At 32.9% G+C, this 19,295-nt stretch overlaps 2 protein-coding genes across 2 annotated transcripts in view; both read left to right on the top strand.

Annotated features, from left to right (window-relative positions):
* The window catches only part of LOC143237255 (uncharacterized), a 77,455-nt gene that overhangs the window by 26,387 nt on the left and 31,773 nt on the right, over positions 1 to 19,295 (top strand). The window lies entirely within an intron of this gene.
* The window catches only part of LOC143237256 (neuromedin-U receptor 2-like), a 35,022-nt gene that overhangs the window by 11,655 nt on the left and 4,072 nt on the right, over positions 1 to 19,295 (top strand). The window contains exon 2 of the mRNA XM_076476310.1: positions 2,289 to 3,457. Coding sequence (XP_076332425.1) covers positions 3,112 to 3,457 — 346 coding nt within the window. The 5' untranslated portion in view covers positions 2,289 to 3,111. The remainder of the gene's footprint in view (positions 1 to 2,288; positions 3,458 to 19,295) is intronic.

Below are 19,295 nucleotides of genomic sequence, written 5' to 3'. Positions count from 1 at the left end.
TAGGGTCTTTCAATTGACACATGAGAGAAAACAAGATTTGAGAAGACAAGATATTCACTATTGAATGCATCAATTTTAACTTACTCGGAATCTGGAAGAAATAATTTTAAGCACATATGCTTCAGGTTATACAGATGTTGCACATTTGAATAAAATGTGGGGAACATCCCATGGTATATTAAAATAGACAGTTAGGAAAAACAGATATAAATCATTCAGCATTATAACAATAATTTTTAACAGTGGTACATAATGTATTGATGGATTTACTATTATGCATCTATTGTAACATGGACTCTTGTTTCAGTTAAATATATATTTAGCAATGAATGCAACTTATACTGTTAGATCCGTATTGCGAATTTCTCGCCTATTCACTGAAGTTGTAGAAGCTTCTCGAGTGTAAATATCAACAACGTATATGTGTATGTAAATGTATTGTTTTGCAGGTTGACATTTTTAGAAACTCTTCTTTCAAGCCTGTAAATGTAACCAACGCAAGGTGTCAAGGGACAGTATATATTATTGATTTACTACAGTTGATATACTATAAATTTTGGAAGCTATCATTGTGATTAACGCTTATCAATCAGGAACTTCAGATATTTGACCAGGAATGTTTATATATTTCGAACATTATAATCCGTTTAACTTCAGACGTTAGTATTTATACGAGGACATTAGATATTTTTATCACTGAAAAGTCAGCTTGTAAACGGCGTGAGACTAGCCAAGAAAGATAACTAGCTAACTACACGTTAAAGGATCTGTAATGATATCAACTCGATACTAATTTGCTTATCGCGAACCGTCGATAAAATATTTAATTTCAGACCCTTAACTACCTGATCATGCTAGACGTTAAGTAGTTGACCACTTTCAATAGCTCTTTTATCATAATTTTAATTATGCCTCCAAGAAGAGACATTTGTATGTTTTTTGAACTTCGTGCAAAGTTAGACGAAGAATATTTGGTCTATCGTCACTAATTTAGCAGTGTAAGACTAGAGGAAAGGTAACTAATCATCACCACACGCCGCCAATTCTTGGGCTATTATTTTACCAACGAATAATACGATTAACATTATTTACAGGATCTAAAGAAAGGTAAGACAAATTTGGAATTTCTGAGGGAGAAAAGTACAATTTGGAGTTTTCCTAAACTATACAAACCAAGTTGTATGAGGTTTGTTTGGTACAAATATACTTTATTGCAGGTCCCAAGCATTGATATATAGAGCTTTCGGTTTTTCTGTGTTTTTGACGATTTTTCTGGTGTCAAAACTGGCCATGTTCTGATTGCAAGGCGGAGACATGTATTTACCATTACATGTTGTCATCTTTAATTTAAGTAGTATATTACTACCGATACCTCTATTACCTTACTTGCAGTTAAATGTTATTCCACTATCATTATCTTTGTTATCTTAATTTCAGGAAAATAGTATATCATTATGAGCAACTCTGTAGTAACTCAGGTGGTAGCACCGTTCATATACCTTTTAGGTAAGTAGTACATCACAACCATTAACTGTTCCTCTTTCTGTCAGTTAAATAGGACATCATTTCAAGTATTTTTGTTAGTCTACGGTTCATTTAAGTCAAAATTACTATCACTAACTCTGTGATTGTGCTTTTTAGTTAATTAGTGTATTAGTAGAAGTGCTGGTCTGGTTTTTGCTAAACCTAAAGCTGCACAGTGGAATATCTACGTTCTGTAGATCTGCGAAAATCGAAACTAGAATTTTAGCTTTGTAAGCCTGCCAAGTGGGCAAGAAATCACGTTATTCGAATTATTTTTTTTTATCTTCAAACGGTCGATGGGTCGATTAGAATTAAGCATAAAGCTACACAATGGGCTATCTGTGCTCTGCCCACCACAGGTATCAAAACTTGGGTTCTAGCAGTGTGAGTCGGCAGACATATCGTTGTGCCACTGAGGGCGTTTTCAAACAGAACTAAAGAAATAAATTTGTATGATCCTAGATGCAGTATGATTTAAGTAGGATACTTATGTGTAACAAATATACTTTAAATATCAAAATAATGTATTATTAAATGAAAAATGAAAATTCACTGTATTCTTAAATAATGAAATTCATGTTATGACTTTCTACTATAAGGTTAATAATAATGTTATCATTATTAATCATGAATGTGAAACAATAATAATGATTTGTTATTATTATTATCTGATGCTTTAGTATTATAAAATACAATGTTTGAAACTTGTATTATTAGTTCTTTGTGAACATTTCACCACAACCGATTGTTCTTACATATTACAGAGTTTTCTTGGACAACTTCAGTCAGAAATGAATATAAAATACGTCCGCACATATGAGGCTAAAACGTTAACAAAAAAAATTCTACCAGTTGGGCAATGAGGCGTCGTGATGCATTCACGCAACTACGAGATGTGACGTAAGCAAACTAACAGTCACGCCACCTTGGAGACTAGTGAATAAAATAGAGACAATTTGTGTTGGGTGAATCTTCGAAGCTGAGAGATTAAGAAGAGATATTTAATATTTCATTTATTTTTAAATCAACAGAACTTATAGTGGCTGTCAATGTAACTTAAAAATATTATAAACAGAAGTAACAGTTAGGGAGTGATTTGTTTTACGTGTTCGCTGCTGAAGAGAGTGGTAGATATCTCTTATCTCTGCGCTGGAGCTGCTTTTGTTCTTAACTGGAATATTCACTCCAGTTCTTCAGGCCTGTAGATAATCCGAGAAAGAGTAAAGCTTTGCACAACTGAGAATTACATGGTGAGGTTTAAACCTAAAAACATCTGCACCTATCGGAATGCTACAGTTGCATGAGATAAGACTCAGAGAGAAAAAATAAACACAAGGTGAATTTGGGCATGTTCCAAAAACAAAAACATCCATGTTCTATTAATACATACAGTGTTTGTGCTTTTACTAAGTTAATGTGCTGTAATCTCCTTTGTGTGACGTTTATCTTTTTTTCTTTAAATGGTTCCAACCGAATCAAACATGGGTTATAATTGATCACTTTTTGCAGCTTTGGCAATGTTTTAGAGATTGAGTAAAGCAAGTAGTGCGAAAATAATGTGAATTTGAATGGTGATTTTACTTATGGATGCTAATTATTGTGAATATGGCCCTGGTGCTAGCCACACGGTCACCAACAGAAAATATCAATAGTACAGCAGTTTCGCCGTTCAATGTGACGGAATCCCTGTTGGCATCGAATCTGTTAACATCCGCATCTATAGAGGATTACATTGCATCAGTTCTTGGCCCAAAACGGCTCACTCTTCGCTGGTTGATCCCTTTAACAACAATATATGCTGTGATCTTTCTGACCGGGATGGTGGGGAATACCTGCACATGTCTCGTCATAGCCCGCAACCAATACATGCAGACTGCCACCAACTGCTACCTCTTCAACCTTGCGGTTGCAGACATGTTGACCTTACTGTGTGGTAGGAATTGTGTTTGTTTATATAAATTAGGCTAAGTTTGGGTGGTTTGTTTTTCTTTAATTAGACGAACTTGATTCAAAGCAGAACCATTACACTATTCAAAGATCTGTAGACTATTATTTTTCCTGACTTACCACCGGTAACTTGTTTTCAAATTATCTACACATTTCCAAAAAAACCACAAAAAAAACAGTCATTCATAACAACAAAACTAAACAAAACATATATTTTAAGATGACATCATAATGTGATGACCGTTAATCCGTTTAAAATTAAAAGTAGAATTAAAATATGAATAAGGGAAACTGGGATACATTCACCTAACACTTGGAGGAAATTTTTATAACAAATCAGCTATTTACGGTTTACCTTAGTCATACTTTTTGACACAGCAGAAAGCTTGAAAGACCCAAATATAATCTCAACCATTTGACAAATATTCAGTTATTATGTTTTATGCACATCTAAAATGTTTTCCAGACTGAGTTGTGTAAAAATTTCATTTCGTAAACTGTTTAAAAAGTAGAGTAAACTATTTTATTTTTTAAAATTAAATTAATGCCTAAGCTTCAACCATACACAAAAAAATCTATTAGTTCATAATACGTATTACATTGTTAAAATGCCGTATCATTCACGTATATGATATAATTACCAGTTGCCAGACATAAGATATTGATTGTTTTCTGTTTTATAATCTCTTGTTTCAAAAGCGTGTTCTGATTGTATCTCAAAGTCACAAAACCGATAAATTCATGTAATTTTGAAACAACAACAGAAATAATTCACCTATCATGAAGTTTGTTATTGTATTTTTAATTTTCAATTAATCTGTGATATGAGTTTGCTTTATCTACAAAAGATAATTCAGTGGAAGGTGTTAATAAACCTATTTTATCCGATCAGTTAACACCCTTGACATCAGATAACTTTATATCACAGTTTAAAACAGGTGTAGAAGAAAAGGTCAGGAAGAGTGATTATTGCTTCACCTGAAACTATTTCTAAACAGTAATATTGAATACCGTGGTATCACTACATCTCTTTTAAAGTACGATTACTCGATATTCTGTATATTTTACAACGAAAACGTTATTTTAGAAACATACTGCTCGTAAGTAATTGTTGTTTTGCTGTTCAAAGATTTTTAACAATAATTTATGATATGATTAGATGGATAGAACGACCAGTTTGTAATCTGAGAGTCATGGGTTCGAATCCCTGTCACACCAAACATGCAAGCCATTTCAGCCATGAGGGAGTTTTATTGTGACGGACAACCCCACTCACTATTCGTTGGTAAAAGAGTAGCCCAAGAGTTGGCGGTTGGTGATGATGACTAGCTGCCTTCCATCTAGTTTTACACTGCAAAATTAGGGATCGCTAGCGCAGATAGCTCTCGTGTAGCTTTACGCTAAAATAAAAAACAAACTGTTTAAGAATAATGTTTTTAAATAATATATTTTTTCTGGAATTTAATAATAGTTATAATAAGTGTGTTTAAACCTATAGGTGACGTATTTCAAACCAGTCTAGATAAAATATATATCTTTTAATTACCTTGTTTTGTGACACAACAGTGGATTCCTAGAGTACTTTAGTTGAAACGTATCTGTAGTGTTAATTTATTAACCTATTCGTTTATTTAACCAAGAGGTATTTAGTAAATAGTCCTAGAAACTTTGTGGAAACTTACCTTTTACTGCAATTTTAATTTGTTATTACAAAATCGGAAAACAATGCTGTTCTCGTTTTAGCACAAAGATACACACAAGTTGTTTGAGCTCTGTCTAGTGTGAGGTATGAACCCCGGATTTTATGGTGGCAAGCACATAAATAGATCGCTAACCCAACTGAAAACTACCTGAAAAGAAGTTATTTTTTTATATTTTTATCTGAAATTAAACAGCATTTACATCAATTAGTTCACCAGTCCTTAATGGTGGAGGTCAGAGGTCTTTACTTCTATACCAAACGGTTATCTATTAATACTTGAGACATATTTTAAATGATAAAACTGAGAATTGTTGGATTATTTGTGGTTAAGTAAACACAGGACTACCAGTGATCTGCTCACCACAGGGACTGAAACCCTGTTTCTAGCATTCTAAGTTTGCAGACGTACCCGCCGTGCCACTGGTGGAGTCAGGGTAGTAGTGTAAAACTGAGGAACATATTTGAAAATAAATTCACTTCGATTTAATATTTATTTCCTACTGATTTTTTTATCGTGTTCATGTCTTTATTAACAAAGGTAAAGCGTCTACTTTAAGTTGTAATAATGGCATAAATAGAACATTCAGGTTATGATGCGGGTTAATTGGGAGAATGCTTAAAACAAAAGTATTGAAGTAATACTTAATTACTTTAATCTGAATGTGCAACTTAACCCTGAGCGTTCGTAGTCTGATGTTAAATGGGTGGCATAATGACACTTTTAGATACAGGATTAAAAGTGTACTAGGTTGCGAAGTTCTTGAGCAAATGTCAAATCTATTTACGGTGACGGAACGTGAAATTCGCTTTCCTTTCAGGCCCTCTTGAATTCCAGCAAGTGTGTGAGTAGATGAGTCGATACAATGTGTAAGAAAACGTTGTCAAGCGTTGGAAACACTACAATATAGCGGAATAGAATTATTATGTAACTTTATAAAGTATCATAAAAGTCATTATTTTGCCATAACTTCATTTATGTTGTATTTGTTCCTAATCGTGATATCTTTAACTCAGTGTCAGCTATTTTGTTTTTGTTAAGACTTTCTTACTTAATGTACCTTTACCGTTTCTATTCTTTAACACAGTTCGTCTATTTATTACTTTGTTAGAGATCCATCTTCAAAGATAATAGAATATCTAACTATTTATTCGTTTGTTTCTCTGCTTATCTAATCTCTACCTTTTGACAGGTTAAGCCTGAAAACGTGGTCTATAAGTGTTCACATCAATGTCTGTTTCAAGTTATTTATTTCTAACTATTTTCATCGAACAGCTTGTCTATCTATCTGCACGATAGATGGAGTTATTCAAGACATCTTACCTATACGGCTGGTGTCACTGCTACATATAACGATAAAACTATTGCTTATCAAGGATCTGTCAGTCAAGTAGTACTATTACAGTGTCAAGTATCTTTGGTAAAAGCTGTTATATTCTCACAGCAAAGGCTTACTTAGATCATTATACAGATATGGACCATTTCTGAATTGTATTTCTGAACGTGAATGAGTTTTATAATATTAAATAGTAATAAAAAACAGGAAGAATTTTATCTTTCAAAGATTGCAGTGTATCATTAGCACTTTCAGACCTGCTTCGTAACCAAGTTTTCATCATAAATTGTGTTTGCGCCTGATAATGACAGATTAAAATGGTTCTCTTTGGTACATTCATTGTAATCTCCGCTTGCGTCATACCTGTTTGAATTATCATTGTTGTGGTAAACTTACAGTGACTTGCTATTGTTAGAAAAGTCACATATCATCAGTAACAAAATTATGGTTCACGATAATGTTTTTCTTTTTAAATAAAAAAAATGTGATAATAACCTGTTTGCTACAAAACTGTAACAGTAATAATTATATTATTACTGGCAGTCCTACTAGTTATATTAGTATTCACACTAATACTACTGATATTAATATAGATAGTCATACTAAATATATTATTCTTGGCAGTCATATTAGTTATATTAATATTGATAGTTAAACTGGCTATATTAATATTGATAGCCGTACTAGCTATAGCTATACTAATAGTAGTAGTTGTACTGGTTATGTTATCATTGACAGTCTTACTAGATATATTGTTATCGGCACTCATACTAGTTATATTATTATGGTTGTCATACTAATTATATTATTATTGGTAGTAAGTAATATTAGTTACATTAATACTGATATTTGTGATGGTTATATTAACAGTGATAGTCGTACTAGTAATATTATCATTAATAGTCTTACTAGTTACATTAATATTGGTAGTCTTAGTAATTATAGAAATAGTGGTAGTCTTAGTAATTATAGAAATAGTGGTAGTCCTGCTAGTCATGCTGATACTAGCAGTAGTACTAGTTACATTAATATTGATAATAGTACTAATTACATTAATTATTGATAGTCGTACCAGTCATAATGATAGTGGTAGTCGTTCTAGTTATGTTAATACTGTTTGTAGTAATAGGTAAATTAATATTGGTAGTAGTACAAGTTATATTAATGTCGGTAGTAAAGCTAGTTACATAAATATTGATACTATTACTAGTTACATTAATACTGATTATCGTACTAGATATATTAATATTGGTAATAGTACTAGTTACATTAATACTGATTATCGTACTAGCTACATTAATATTGGTAGTAGTACTATTTATATTAATATTGGAAGTAGTACCAGTTATATTAATATTGGAAGTAGTACCAGTTATATTAATATTGGTAGTAGTATTAGTTATATTAATATTGGTACTAGTACTAGTATATTAATATTGGTACTAGTACTAGTTATATTAATATTGGTAGTAGTATTAGTTACTTCAATATTGGTAGTAGTACCAGTTATATCAATATTGGTAGTAGTACCAGTTATATTAATATTGGTAGTAGTACCAGTTATATTAATATTGGTAGTAGTACTATTTATATTAATATTGGAAGTAGTACCATATATATTAATATTGGTAGTGGTACCAGTTATATTAATATTGGTAGTAGTACCAGTGATATTAATATTGGTAGTAGTACTAGTTATATTAATATTGGTAGTAGTATTAGTTATATTAATATTGGTAGTAGTACCAGTTATATTAATATTGGTAGTAGTACCAGTTATATTAATATTGGTAGTAGTACTAGTTATATTAATATTGGTAGTAGTACTAGTTGCATCAATATTGATAGCAGTGCTAGTTATATTAATATTGGTAGTAGTACTAGCTATATTAATATCGATACTAGTACTAGTTATATTAATATTGGTAGTAGTACTAGTTATATTAATATTGGTAGTAGTATTAGTTATATTAATATTGGTAGTAGTACTAGTTATATTAATATTGGTACTAGTACTAGTTATATTAATATTGGTAGTAGTATTAGTTACTTCAATATTGGTAGTAGTACTAGTTAGTTACTAGTACTAATATTGGTAGTAGTACTAGTTATATTAATATTGGTAGTAGTATTAGTGAGTAGTATTCGTGACTTCAATATTGGTAGTAGTACTAGTTATATTAATATTGGTACTAGTACTAGTTATATTAATATTGGTAGTAGTACTAGTTATATTAATATTGGTAGTACTAGTTATATAATATTGGTACTAGTACAAGTTATATGAACTAAAGTTAACTCACAGATCTTCTATTTGCTAGAAGACTGACAATTTTACATTTTTATATCTTTTCGTTTTTACTTATTTTCAATAAACACAGTTAAATGTTTTACATCTGTGATACAAATGCATTAAATTAATATTTAAGAATACTAAATTCGTCGGATTTGTGATTATCTTCACAGTGAAATGGTGTTCTGATAATAATGTTAAACGCTTTAACTCATCAGTGTTTCCTTCTCTCTTGTAGCAGGTTGGGTTCTATACAACTATTCAGAGGAAGTCAGAAACACGCATTCTCTTCATTCTCTTCCGTGTCTTAAAATAATCTTTTTGATAGAAGATCTTTCAGACGTAATTTTATCATCCTAAATATACTAGAATCTATAATTGTTTGTGGCTTCTACTGTGTGTATTTTTCTTCCAATTCCAGAAGTATACTCTGAGTTGCTTACAACAGATATGTAGATTATTTTATATCTAAACATAGAAATTTCTCAAAGAAACACACTTAAATAAGTATAATACATTGATTAATAATGTATACACATGTGACTAATGTCTATCACAAAATACAGGATGGTTTTTACAAGTAAATTATATTTAAAATGATTATGTCTTGAAGAAAACACTTCATCTGAATCACCTAAAATATAATGCTCTTTATTCAGGAAGATTTGGAAATCGAGCAGAATGTTTGGAAGCCACATTATATAGTGTACCAAAATCGATTTTCTTGCGGAATAGCGTCGTTTTTATTTTTCTTCTTACTGTCTCTTTGAAAAATACGAAACTGGTGATTAGAATGAAGTGCGTGTCAGTGCTCAGGATACTATATGGTTGCAGAGATCAATGAACACTGTCTAGAACAGATGATGCTCGTAGTATTTTCGTGTAAGGATAGGCTTAAAGAATAACAGAAAGGATATCAAACATTTTCTGTGACGGTTTTTTTTCAAAATTTTTGTAACATTTTCATACTTTTCTGGATAATTCAGTTTATTCTCAGTGTATCTTTTCTGGATAACTTAGTTTATTTCCTCTGATTAATTTAATTTATTTCCAGTATCTTATTCTCAATAATTGGATTTATTCTCAGTATGAATTTACTGGATGATTTATTTTATTCTCATTGTGTCTTTGATAAAGGATTTTGTTTATTTTCTATGTGCCTTTACTATATAATTTAATTTTTCTCAGTGTGGCTTCAATGAATGATTTGGTTTATTCTCATTGTATCTTTGGTGAATGATTAAGTTTATTCTCAGGGTGTCTTTTCTGGATAATTTAACCTATTATCAGTGTGCTTCGAGTGAAAATTAATCACCCTGAAAGACAAGTAGTGTTTTTAATTACAATAGTTATAAAAGTGGGGATCTTTATATTGCATCCATGAATAAATATATAAAAATGTAGTATATTCAACCAATAACTACCATAATGTTTAAAAATTATAAAAATAACTTATATTAAAAATTGATTTGTTATTACTTAAGAAATGTATAATTTGCAAACAGCACTAAACATCTATCTTTAAAACATGTCGCCAATGAACGTAATCTATTCAATACAAATCCTTGGTTCGTTTTTTTTTCATGTTAACCAAGGATACTTTGTCAATCCCCAGACAAAAGCATCGTATTGTATCAAGCTACAGATTTCATTCGTCTTTTATGGAAATACATCACATTACGCTGATATATAATATACATTTTATACCACATCAATAAAAGGACCTTCACTTTCAAGAGTTTGACGAAATCTTTCTCCATCATTGTAAGATACATCAGCAAATAAAAGCAAATGAAAACATTATCGTTTCAGTTTCTTATCTGCTTGAACGATATGTATTGAAATAACTCCATATTTCCCTGTATTTGATAATATAATACTGCTGTCAAAACATGCACATCATAGCAGCTAACACTATTGCTTTTCACTCAGTGATATTTGCCTGATAGCAGCAAACATTAATACTTATTGCTTTAAAATACGTATCTGATAGTAATTAACAATAATACTTACTGCTGTTAAAATATGCAATCTTTAGTAATTAACAATAACACTATGTAACACAAATTTTGTTCCTGGATAGTATGTGTTATTTCTTCTTAATTGCTTATGTTATAAAAGTACATAAAATGGCCATCATTCCATTCAAACTTTGCTTTTGTGACCTGGATAATGAAATTAAAAAATTAACCTATTTTCTATGTAAAATCGGGCAAATTCGCACATTTTCATTTACATAAGGTCTGAATAAAACAACATATGACTCAAGATATACATGTATTTATACTAAAGTTATATAAATGAACAAAAATGTTTAAAAGTGAATAGTTTTTCGAAATTTGCGACTGTAATGTAAATCAATTTCACGTATCAGACCCCAAATATAGTCTCCCATCATGTTTTCATTATACGCTCCTTGGTAGCGGCGTTCAAAGTCCAGCATATCTTGATGGAAGCGCTTGCCTTGTTCCTCTGAGTATGCTCCATGTTCTCCTTGAATTTATCAAGATGAGCGTTAAGGCTATGGACTTTCAGGAACATCCTGCAGCCCATTTTGCCGTAGTTCTTCACCAGAGCCTCAACCAGTTCCATATAATTTTCGGCCTTATGATTGCCCAAGAAACCCCGAACCACTGCGACAAAACTGCCCCAAGCTTTTTTTTCCTTCATACTGAGCTTCTTGGGGAATCCTGTGCACTCCAAGATCTTCTTTATTTGTAACCCAACGAATACACCAGCTTTCATCTTTGCCTCAGACAGCTTAGGGAAGAAAACTTGAAGGTACTCGAAGGCTGCAGACTCCTTATCAAGAGCTGTGACAAATTGTTTCATAAGACCCAATTTTATGTGCAATGGTGGGATCAACACCTTCTGGAGGTCCACTAGTGGCTCACACTTGACATTGTGTCTCCCCACAGAGAACTCGGTCCATTGTAACCAGTGCTTCCTGTTGTAGTGCACTGCAGTGTCCCTGCTGTCCCAAAGGCAAAGATAACAAGGAAACTTAGTAAAGCTTCCTCGAGACCCATCAGGAATGCTACCATTTTGAATTCCTCAATAACCTCCCAGCCATACTCATCATACTTCAAGGCTTCTAGCAAGGTCTTGACGTTGTTGTATTCCTCTTCGAGGTGCATTGAATGAGTCAGGGGAAGAGACGGATACTTATTCCCGTTAAAAAGTTTTGAGGCTTCTGGATGAGCTATCAATGACGAGACGCCACTCGTTCAGGTTACAGGCAATTCCAATTGCCTCGCACAGACTGGATACATTGCCGCAGAAGCAGAGCCCATCGTACCGAGAGAAGAAGCTTGAAAAATGTCGGTGACGCTTCCTCTGACTTGCGACTTGCAAACTTTCATCTAACAAATCGCACTCCTTGAGTTTAGAGGTCAAAAGCTCGGCAGTCGACTTTGTTTGATCTGGAATGTTCTGGAAAATGGCTAAATTTGAAAATTTCAATACTCAGTTTGATGAGAAAAACAGGTCTTTTCCATTTATTTTAGGCATAAGCAATTGAGAAATAACACTTTCTGCCCAGGAACAAGAAACAGTAAAAATTTTCTTACATATTGTAATATTTACTGCGATTAAAACATATAGCTAACAGTATACACCCTTGTGCAAATTAATTGAAAAAATACGGAAAATTACGATTTCTTTTAATTTTTTGCGTTTTATTTCTGATAATTCAAAAATTATTCACAAATTAATACATGATATGACCGCCTTTATTTTTCAGAAGATCATTAATTCGCTTTGGCATCGAGTCCACGAGTTGCCTGCAATCTTTACTAATTTTTGGATTGCGATACCACAACACAATTATGGCCTCAATTAACTTATCTTTCGTAGTACAGTTTTTCCCGAAGTCTTTCTTTACAAATCGCCCAAAGATTTTCTATAGGATTTAAGTCCGAAGAGTTTCCAGGCCAGTCCAGCATTTTTATTCGCGTTATAGTCATAAAATTCTTCACAAGTTTCGATGTGTGGCACGGAACCAGATCTTGCTGAAAAATACCAGATCCATCTAGAAATCTCTTTTTCAATTCTGGAATGACTCTTTTCTGCAAAACTTCGATGTACTGTGGTCCTCGCATCATACCTTCTATGATATGTAAGCCTCCGACGCCATAGTAGCTGAAACAGCCCCAAAACATCTTCTTCAAGAGATTCTAGAAGTTTTTCACCTAGAGATCTGCAAACATGCAGACTTCTTTGACCCTGTACGAAGAAATTAGTCTCGTCACTGAATAAAACCTTACTCCATTGTTCTTGCGTCCAGTTCTTGTATTTTAGATCCCATTGATACCGTTTTCTCTTCATTGAGTTGATAAGAAGTTGTTTTTGACTGGTCTCCTTGCCCTTCTAACGCAATTTCGAATGACGTAATATTCCTCAAAAATAGATCGACCGTACTGCAAAACACAGCTAATGACGCCGTCTGTGTGAAGAAATGACTATTAAAGGAAATCAGCGGGTCCAGTAAGCCTACACTGGCCGCCATGTTGAAAATATTATAAAATGACCATTTGTTTCAATTAATTTGCACAGATGTGTATAATACTCACTCGTTCTACTTATAAACATTCATAAGATAACAACTAAAACTGGTACTTTCTGTTAAAAGAACAACAAAAATAACGCTGACTCCTGCTGTTGTCATATAGATATTACTCAGGCAAACTATAATTTTTACAATCTTCAATCATATTTGTATAGAGAACCATAATTTAGAAAATCAGACCTACTTGCTACGCCTGCCTGTCACAGCCCATCATTTACAAATTATCATATAGATATTACTCAAGCAAAGTATAACTCTTAGAGCCTCAATTATATTTTTATAAGGAAACAAAACTAGGAAATCAGACCCACTTGCCACGCCCATATATCACATCTTATGATTCACAAATCATCAAAAACGTCTAAAAATTACTTGTTACTAGTTTTCTCCGACGTTTTATACCATATTATTTATAATCAATACAAATCCAACATTTTAACATATAAAAAGACATATCATATAACATTGTTTCTGTCTAGAACATTGTCTATATCACACACAGTTCGAAACCTTATCCTAACAAGAAACTCGTTTGTTTGTTTTTGAATTTCACGCAAACCTACAAGATGGCTACCTGCGCTAGCCGTCCCTAATTTAGCAGTTAAGACTAGAGGGAAGGCAGCTAGTCATCACCACCCATCGCCGACTCTTCGGCTACTCTTTTATCAACGAATAGTGGGATTGACCGTCACATTATGACGCCTCCGAAGCTGAAAGGGTGAGCGTTTGGTGCGACGGAGAAACAGGAAATTTATCGATAAGCTGAGCTGAATTTTTTAAAGGCTCTTTTCACGTACTTAGAACGCAAGATGGGCCCGGCATGGCCGGATGGTTTATGTACTCGACTCGTAATCCGAGGGTCGCGGGTTCAGATCCCTGTCACACCAAACATGCTCGCCCTTTCAGCTTTGGGAGCGTTATAATGTAACGGTGAATCCCACTATTTGCTGGTAAAACAGTACCGCAAGAGCTGGCGCCAGGTGGTGATAACTAGTTGCCTTTCCTCTAGTCTTATACTGCTAAATTAGGGACGACTAGCGCAGATAGCCCTCGAGTAACCAAACAAACAAGAAAGCCAGATAAATTATGATTATTATAGGACATTGGAGGCTTTGGGTATCTTATTATCCTGTGTTCTTAGGTACATCATTTAATTCAATAAAAGTTATTTTGTTTAGTAGTACCATTAGTACAACAAATAGACTTAAATATTATAACAAAAAACAAGAATACCGAAGTAAGTACCATATCTATTTTTTCTTGTGTATTTTTAATTTATTATGTTAAAAGTAACTGAAAGGTAAAAAATTAGGAACGTATTAGGTTATATAAGATTAGATTTAGAAAAGATGATAAAAAATAATAAAAGTTTTTTACGAGGTTTGCTTGCGAGCAACTTGTGTGTAACACGACTAGACATGGTAACGTGAGATACAGGTTCGAAGAGTGGTTTAATGTTGTGCGTGGAATTATTATTTAGGGATGGTTCAAAAGGCTTTGTTTGTAACTAAGCATAAAGCTACACCAAGAACTACCTGTACTCTGCCCACCCCAAGTATCGAAAATCGGATTTTAACGTTGTAAGTGTGCGGATATTCCGCTGCGCTACTGTGGAGAGATTGTTCAAAGAGCAATAACATGTATGTAAAAACACAGGTACTATTAGTTTTAATCTACTTAGAATAAACAATTGTAGTTTCCTGTTATAATTTTCAGTAATTCTGAACAGAACAAAGGGCATTTTAGATTTATTTTGTGTTTTTCATGGTGGGTATAAAGTCGGTCAAATTGATCAGAACCGTATAGAGTTAAAGTGAAAAATAACAGAGAAAATTATAGTTTTCATTTTATAACATCAAAACTATGATGGTCTTTATGGGTAATTCTTTAAGTCACAAACTCAAAACCTTAAAAAGGTTTTCTAAAACGTTACCAAATGTCGTGACGATACACAAAACATATAAAATTTTATAACATCAAAACTATGACGAACCTCTAGCGAAAAAGCTCAGTTTGCATTTCCAAGAAGATATTGAGATACAAGAAACTGCTGTATCTACGAGAGAAATCACAAAGTAGAATTATTTTTTTACTTTGACTTATGACTATCAGTAGACAAAGGTGATTTGTATGCATTTCAGACAAATAAATAAAACACATACGCTATTATTAAGTAATTGTTGAAATACATTTAACGATAGCTGCAACCGCAACGGCAATATAATATTTTATTGCACTTTACATCATTAACATATGAATAAATTTTTACAGGGGGAGAACTTAAAAGCGTAAATTCGAACACCGAATCAGTGATTCTTCTTTTATCAATTTTTATTGTCACAGTATTAATATTTTTTAAGGTAAAGTAAAGTTGTCATGCAGAAACATGTGTTGTAATTTGATTTCACTTGACTCGAGCACACACTATATTGTAACTATGTAATAAAGATATCTATTATACACTAAAATGCATCTAAAGGTGTCAAATGTTTACCGGTTCAGGCCCGTGTTAATTTTTATCTACCTGTTACCTACACTTTTTATTAATACCTCTGCAAGTTTTAAGAATTAAAATTTTGAATATCTAATACACAAGTTTATTCTTATAAAATAATCACGTACAAAGGCTGCTTTTAAGTATTGTAGGAGAGATATTTAAACTAGAAATAAAGAAAAACCCGACATGAAAGCATTCAATATTTCTAGCTTTCTCACCTTTAATTTATCATTTTTTGTATTTTTATTCCTTATGTTAGAAAGTACTTCGATGTTTGTTTTTGTACATATATACTATTATAATAGCTGTATAAAGCAGATCTAAGAGTTTATTAGCATGTTCATATACATCTGTGCTGGACATAGCATAGTGGATAGCGTGTTAAGCTGCAAATGATAAAGTCCAAGGTTCGAGCTACTTGCAGCTAATTCCACGTTACAGTTAAGTCGTAATAGCAGTATGATGGTTGGTGTGTATGTGTGTGTGTGTTAATATACAGTTCCAAAGATACAATTACATACGGTCTTTGGCCTGGACGTTTATCTCACCTCTGCCAGAAATACTCTAATTATATACAGGTTGAATAAGCGAAGTTGAGCTTTATTTTTCACATCGTTTGAAATAAACCTTTCTTGAAGTCGCGTATTTATGAAATATCAGAGGGTTTACAGTTTTCTATGTGGAATTTTCTTAAGTAATGCAAGTTATTAAAATAAAATACGAGAATTTGAAGTTCCCAAGCAACTATAAACTTGCGTTATTTACCACTCAAAGTTATTTTAAGCACAGGATTCATTTTCTATAAAAAGAGCTAAGTTACCTCTGAGAAGTTATTCGAAAACAGCTATCCATCTTGCATAACAGTATTGTCATGCACAAACGTATGTTGTAATTTAAGTTGGTTTAACTCCAGCAAACAAAATGTTATAGCTATGTAATCAAAATTTCTACTGTAAAGGAACATCTGAACACTCGTATGTTAAGATATTTTGCCAACAAATGTTATTGAAGAATAGTTATGAATTATGTAAACGTCGAACTGATGTAACCCTTAAGGTCCATGAAAACCAGTATGGTGATTTTATGTGGTTTTACGTTTTCTGCTTATAAAACTAAAGAAGTAAAAACCAATAACGCATGTTATAAATATAGTACCAATTAAATTATTTTCCTCGTGTGTTTGTTATTAGACACATAGCTACATAATGGTTTTTACCGTGCACTGTTCAAAGTAGATATCGAAGTCTAATTTTTAGCGTTGTAAGCTCTCAAACTTACCACTGAGGGTTTGGTCAATATTAAGTATCAACCCATGTAGGTAATATTAGTTTATTTAGTTGCAGTGATTAACTGACGGATTTAGGAAAGTTCCTTCATGCCTTTAACGCCGGCAATGCGAGGGCGCTAGACTCGCAGCTTCAAATACCCCTCCCTCCAAACATGCTATTTCTGTCAGCCGTGAGGTCATTATAACGTCACGGTCATTTCCACTATTCATTGATAAAAAGAGTAGCTCAAGAGCTCGCGGAGGGTGGTAATTACTACATGCTTTCCTTAAAATACAACCTAAAATCCTAGTTTTTCTTGTCAATAGCAATATCACATTTTTGGATGGCTTAAAATATTTATCAATTAGAATATTAAGACCTTTTTGGTTTCCACAACGCTGTTAAGGCCCGACATGGCCAAGTGTGTTAAGGCGTTCGACTCGTAATCCGAGGGTCGCGGGTTCGAATCCTCGTCACACCAAACATGCTCGCCCTTTTAGCCGTAGGGGCGTTATAATGTGACGGTCAATCCCACTATTCGTTTGTAAAAGAGTAGCCCAAGAGTTAGCGGTGGGTGGTGATGACTACCAACCTTCCTTGTAGTCTTACACTGCTAAACTAGGGACAGCTAGCGCAGATAGCCCTCGAGTAGATTTGCGCGAAATTCCAAACAAACAAACAACGCTGTTAAGGATATTCCCCTCACAATTATACTAATAAATCAAATTATGATATCCCACATGCAGTTATTCGTCCAACTCACCGAATAATCGATATCCTTTTGTAACATCTTCCTCACAGTCTGTAACTACCAAATGTTAATACCATCAGCAAACTTCAAAAGTTTATTGATTATTCCTTCACTTATATCAAAAAAAGCAAAGATTATACCACAGAGCCCTAAGGTACCCAATATTTAATATTAATCTAGTTTGACTGAAGTCCATTTATAACAACCTTCTGCTCCCTCTCACCGGCGATTTCTCTGTCAGTAACATAGTAATTACATTCCTCTGTCCACAAAATTGTGGTCAAAATAATATAATATTTTAAGGTAATAAATATTATTTGTTTGTGCTGCTGTAAGTAATATAAAACATTAACAATGTAGAACACTCTAATAAAACTGAATGTGAAAACTTACTTGAAATAATGTATTCGAAACATAACTATTTGTATTTAATGACAGCTTCAGGGTATCTCAGATCATATTGGCTCAAGTGGATAAAATAGGGTATTATCTATACAAGCTGTTTAGTCGTTTGCATTGAAATTTATTACACACACACTTTTGAAACTGTTACGGTGGAAGAATGTTTTAAATATCCGTATTTTCAACTGGAATTAACCTTTTCGTTTTGTTCTTTCTGCTGGATGTGTACTGAAATGTTTAACTTTTGGTTTTGTTCTCTCTGATAGATGTGTACTGAAATGTTTAACTCTTTGGTTTTGTTCTCTCTGCTAGATGTGTACTGAAATGTTTAACTCTTTGGTTTTGTTCTCTCTGATAGATGTGTACTGAAATGTTTAACTCTTTGGTTTTGTTCTCTCTGCTAGATGTGTACTGAAATGTTTAACTCTTTGGTTTTGTTCTTTCTGCTGGATGTATACTGAAATATTTAACTGAAACTGAGTTTAATATTTTCTTGTTATTCTAAGACTTAAATATATGAGTTATACTAAACGAAGACATTTTCTAATTTTATCCATTTGAAAGAATAGAACAAAACCAAAAAAATCTCAGTATAGTGGTATCTGAAGGAAAGATGAACATTTTCTATTCTGTCCAAAGTGACTTGAAAATTGGTTTTATGACCAATTGACGAAATATAAAAGTTTGGGTTGTTATCATCTTAACTTAGTTAGTTCTCTAGTCCTCTCTTCTTGTAAAAAGATTGAGACGTGCTGTTAAAGCTAAAACGTGTTCTTTGTAAATGTTATTCCTTGGTTAATTAATTACCGAGAAGTTCTATTTAATTAATTACTTGGAAGCTGAAGGGGAAGTCGTGACTTCGAAGCCATTAATGAAACTGTATAAATAAGTGAATTTATGCATACCTATGCGAGTTGTACTTAATGAAATACCATTAAGTTCTAAAGGTCAGCTGTACGGATCGCTTTTTTTAAGCTTCCTTATATCCTTCAGTTCGGCTGTAAAGTTTA

Source organism: Tachypleus tridentatus, chromosome 13 (genome assembly GCF_004210375.1).
Source record: "Tachypleus tridentatus isolate NWPU-2018 chromosome 13, ASM421037v1, whole genome shotgun sequence".
NCBI lineage: Eukaryota > Metazoa > Arthropoda > Merostomata > Xiphosura > Limulidae > Tachypleus > Tachypleus tridentatus.
The sequence above is the reverse complement of the archived record's forward strand: the minus strand, read 5'-3'. Positions and strand labels throughout refer to the sequence as shown.